The 5406-nt window shown below is 35.7% G+C and overlaps 1 protein-coding gene and 1 pseudogene across 1 annotated transcript in view; both read right to left on the bottom strand.

Moving 5' to 3' along the window:
- LOC130506797 (uncharacterized) overlaps positions 1 to 1114 on the bottom strand; it is a 1230-nt gene extending 116 nt beyond the window's left edge. The window contains exon 1 of the mRNA XM_057001483.1: positions 5 to 1114. Coding sequence (XP_056857463.1) covers positions 5 to 1101 — 1097 coding nt within the window. The 5' untranslated portion in view covers positions 1102 to 1114. The remainder of the gene's footprint in view (positions 1 to 4) is intronic.
- Positions 1115 to 3781: 2667 nt separating this feature from the next.
- On the bottom strand, positions 3782 to 5302 carry LOC108838117 (uncharacterized; annotated as a pseudogene).
- Between the last annotated feature and the right edge of the window lie 104 nt (positions 5303 to 5406).

The following is a 5406-nucleotide window of genomic DNA, read 5'->3' as shown; positions in this document are numbered from 1 at the left end:
CGACGATGCATATGAGTGAGGCGAGACCGGTAGATACATATATGGTTGGGATGTTGTGGTTGATGATGGTGTTGGAACCGTTGAAAATGTAACTTGTTCCGTAAGAAACCTATACGTAAAGCTCACGACACCCTTCTTCCCATAAGGACCCGTCAAAGCGTGCGTCTCCAACTTCATACCGTTACCTTCACCGTTTTCTAACGGAGTAGGAGGGTTCGAAGCTAACAGCTGTTGAACCGGAAGTCTAACGAATCCGATCTCCTTATCACCAAGAAAAGGCCTGTGGCTCATCATCTCCACGAGGAGGATCAAACGCCCTTCTTGAGCTAACTTTTCGTCGAGAGAGAACTTAACCCTATGGTTCAACTTTGGGTTCGTATCCGCGGCGAAATCGACAGGGGTGTTGATCCTGTCCTTCACCTTCCTGTCCTTGAGGATAGCAACGGATGCGTATACGTCCATCACCGAAAAGGCGTTGACGTCTCTGATGTCCTTGGCGTGTTTGATCACAACCTCTAGGACCATTTTCGTTGTGCGGCCCGTTTGAATTCGAGGCGAATATACAACCAGCTGATGATGACCTGGATCGGGGTTTGGATAAACCGGTTGACCAATCGATGGGGTATGATCCTCAACCGGTGCTGGTTTAAACCGGTACAAGATGCTCAACCTTGCGTTGCCACATCCTCCTCCGTCTGTGAGTTTGATAGGGCAAGTCAACGACTTCATTTTATTATTGACGTTACCGTTTGCACGGAGAAGCTCTTGAACGGAGACGTTGACTTCTCCTAAATATAGGTCATCCCTCCCTTCGAGCCAGTAGCTGAATAACTCGACTTTGAGGGTCAATAGGCCTTCAAGGGCTGCTTCTTCGTTGAACGAAAATTTGATGGTGTGATTCCATGTCGGATTGAAACCACCGTCGTAGTCAATGGGCGTTTTGGCCGCTTGTGTCTTTTGAGTAGGTTCGCCGTTGATTGAAACGATGGCGTATACGTCCATCTTGTCTGCGGCATCAACATGGCTTAGGTCACTGGCTGATACAATTTTAAGCTCAAGTGTTGGGCTCTCTATGGCTCTTTGCAACTGCAAGGTAGCCATATTAAGAAAGTTTTGTCTTGTACTCTCTTCGAAAATGTAAAATAAGAAAAAGATATATATATACAAGTTTGCGTGAGGACATTTCTAATTATAATGTTACAAAAGTTATATAAGGATAAAATGGGTGTCATATCTCGAGTCAACTGTAGTTATATACTTATATGTACTTCAAATTATAGAAAAATAACAAACCGTCCATGTTGTAGGGTACATATAGTATTAGCACGCAGAAATTTTCGCCATAGGTACAAAACAATAGTTTGTTTTGGGTAAAAACCAACTCACTCCCACCACTAACTAACGGTACCTGGATAAAATAAAGCTAATTCTTGCAACAGAGCTCACCAAAAGTGTCAAAAACATATATAGATGTGCTACAATATATATATATATATATATAAATTTGGTCGTATTGAAGACGATAGAAAACTAGAACGAACAAACTATAATAAAAGATATGGAAGTTTATCACAGTGATAAAATATATTGAACATTAAAATAATTGTTTTTGAGCTTTTACTGATTATAGACTACTAAATTAAAACAATACAAATATCTTTGTTTTGTAAAAATTATAGGTAATCAGAATTGTAACCACTTAAACTATTAATTCATATTTAAGTAATCTATAGGTCTACAGAAAACTAAAATTTTGTATTATATCTCTATATTTGGCAAACATTAAAGTACATGTATATATTTTAAAATAAATTATATATATATATATATATGATGGTCTCTATTTTTTTATCAACATATGTTAAATGATGGTCAAATCATCTATTCAGACAATTTCAAAAGTATATGTATTAAAAGTAATTAACCCATTTGGATACTTTTATTTATAAATTTATAATTTCTATATTATCATAAACGTTCTAAAATTATATTGTTTAGTTTTCTTATTCGACATTATAAATATATAATGATTTTTTTATACATTTTACTTTGTTATTTATTATATACTAGTATATTTTTGGTATAATAAATCATAAATTTAAAATAATCAAATAGATAATCACCTTCAAAATATTTTGTTATTATATTTTTTCTAGTTTCATACAATAAATTTTTAAAATTTATATAGTTATATGAAAAGAATATTATTTAGAACAATTTATATTTCCATGATGTAGTTAAAAATATACTTTAGCATCTATCATTTTACTATATTACAAAATTTATAAGCAAATACTTTGATCTGTTTAAATAATTTAGCCTTACTATTTTAGTAAACTCTATATATACCTATCATATTATTTTAGTAAATTTTATGGATATATAATATTTTTGAATATGGTATTAAATTAAGATTTCAAAAGATTATACTACTTTTATATTACTTTTTGTTTTTCGTGTTGCATTTCAAAAATCATACTTTATCATCTATGCTTTATTTTTTAAAAATTTGGAATATTATTATTTTGAAGTTGAAACATTAATTTATTTCAAAATTGTATATTTGATCAAGAGATATTTAGAAAATTACACAATTATTTTTAGTTTGGAAGATTATATGAATTTTGATTTTTTGTTAATAAATTAATGAATTTGATTTTTTATTAATTAATTAATTTTAATAAATAGCAACATATTTTGAAAAATACATCCGCGCATTCACACGGATCAAAGTCTAGTAAATAATTAATGGTAAATTCATATTATGATTTTTTTACGGTGTTTTTTTAGTGATTCTATTTTAATAGAATAGATGTATATATTTTAATCAAAAGAAAAAGAAGACAATTTCAAAGAAATAGAGTAAACATGTCTTTGAAAAAAAAAAAGAGTAAACATGTCTATGTTGAGTGGTGTTCCACTAACACAAATTTACATTACATAAGGCAACTACCAGGCCAACAGAAGGGAAGAGAGAGATTAAAAATACATGGACATAGTTCGGATCAACAATGTATAAGACTTGGTATTTTGGATATTCTATATAAGAAACGAGAACTACTTTATTTTTCTTGATGGATATTCGTTATTGAATGATGCAAAAGAATGAAAAAGTTTTACGTTACAAAGGACCTTGAATTAGAAAGTAACTATTATAACTTAAAAATCTGTTTATCAAAAAAAAAAAGAATTAAAATCAAGCTGAAAGACATTAGTTGAACCATTAATTTTGATGGTGCGTTGTCGCTTGACGGTCTTGAGTGGAGGAGTGTGGCATAAGAAACCACATTTGTAGGAGGGTACTTGCGAGTTTGGGGTTGTCTTGATGGAGAGAGGAAGCTCGGTTCTAAATAACTGATCAATCTTGTGTACCTATTGATATAGGTTTAATCCAATTATTTTAATACAATTATTTAAAAAAATTATTAATCATTTAAAAAAAATATTTTACACAAATATGAATACAATTAAAATACAAATATGAAAATTAAATTTCTAAAATAAAATATAAAACAAAAAATATATCTGCTTTTCAGAATTTAATTTTCACTAAAAAATAAACGGGCCAACACATACTGACTACAACAATTCACACGGTCTCTCGAGTAACCTTTCAAATTCAACTTTTCATAGAGCAAACAAGCGAAGAAACCAAATACCAAACATAAAAGGAAAAAAGAAACGAAACTTGAAATCGCAACAACTGAACATTCAATGCAATGGACTAGTCATTTGTATGATTTATAACTTATGAAAAGAACCAGACCCTCAAGGCTCAAGCTTAAACTTCGAAGAGGTTTACTTCTTCAGAAATTATTTCATTCAGTATAGCTCCTCCTAATACTCGTCCGAATGCCGCCCCTAGTCCTAGGGCTGCGAAACTCACACTCCCTCCTTGTGGCTTCACTTGTGGCCGTACTCCTTGCCCTTGCGCCTGTGATTGTGTCGGGCGTTGTGCTAGTGGTTGCTGAAGTTGAGGCTGCTGCTGAATCTGAGGTTGTGGTTGAGTCTGCAACTTTTGTGGTGGTAATTGGACTTGCGGTTGTGGTTGCGGCTGCAGTTGCGGCATATAAATTGGTACTTGACCGTTACATGGCCCAACATTTACCCCTGGGTGAACAGCCATGTAACCGGAAGCACCATGAACCGGGTTTGCTGACCCATAGGGATGATGTGGGACTGGTACATACATAATAAAAGGTTGGGGTGTTGTGCCTGGCACAATTGGAATTGTAACTTGCTTCTCAAGAAACCTATATGTGAGGCTTAGGGTTCCTTCCCCGTACACACCTCCCACCTTGCGCGTAACCAACTTCATATCGTTAATATTAACGTCAGTAGATGGCGACGGTGGATTAGAACCAATAAGTTCTTGAATCTGGACACTCACGTTTCCAATATGTTTATCTTCCATTACCGGTCGGTGGCTCATCAACTCCACGACGAGGCTAAAACGGTCTTCCCGAGCTAACTTTTCCTCGCCCAGGGAAAACTTAACGGGGTGGTTCCAAGCTGGAAATTTAAAGCCAGAATAGGCGATAGGGGTTTTGGTCTTATGCTTTGTTGTCTTGCCCTCACAGATCATAACGGAAGCATATACGTCCATGTCATCGAACACGTTGACGTTTCTGATGTTGTGGGCGGATTTGATCACGAGCTCTATCGCAAGCTCTGTCACGGTGGTTTGAGTCTGACACTGAGGGGTATATATAACAGGCTGGCCCAATCTTGCTGGATCTAGGTTTGTGTAACCGGGTTGGACAAAAGGTGGCAAATAAACCGGTTCTGGCGGTATAGGATACAGATCATTAACCGGTGCCGGTTTGAAACGGTACGAGAGGCTTAGTTTTCCATTTGGTTTTGTTTCTCCGATGAACTTGACAGGATAAGTCACCGGCTTCATTTTTTCTGACGTCACCGTTAGTAAACGGTGGAAGCGGATTTGTAGCAAGAAGCTCTTGAACCGGAACGTTGACTTCTCCTAGAGACACGTCATTCTCATCTTCGAGCCAATAGCTATACAACTCCACCTTGATATTCAGTAAGCCTTCGTTGGCTTCTCTCTCGTCGAAGGAGAATTTGACGGTGTGATTCCACGTCGGATTTGAACCGCCGTCGTAGTCAATGGGTGTTTTGGCCGATCGTTTCTTTTGAGTAGCGCTGCCGTTTATCGAAATGACAGCGTATACGTCAATCTTGTCTGTGGCATCGATATGGTCGACACTAGCTGATGTGATTTTGAGCTCAAGAGTTGGGTTCTCTGTGGCGTTATCCAATCCTGAGGAAGACATGTTCAAGATTGTCTTTGTTTGCTCTGTGTTTTGGGCAAATGTAAAGTAGACCAATATATATAAATGTTGTAAGCAAACACGAATCAAACTCGGAGAAATAAGGGATAGTTTACAA

This window comes from Raphanus sativus, unplaced genomic scaffold (assembly GCF_000801105.2).
Source record: "Raphanus sativus cultivar WK10039 unplaced genomic scaffold, ASM80110v3 Scaffold3675, whole genome shotgun sequence".
Lineage (NCBI taxonomy): Eukaryota > Viridiplantae > Streptophyta > Magnoliopsida > Brassicales > Brassicaceae > Raphanus > Raphanus sativus.
Note: the sequence above shows the minus strand (reverse complement) of the source record. Positions and strands in the feature narration are given on the sequence as shown.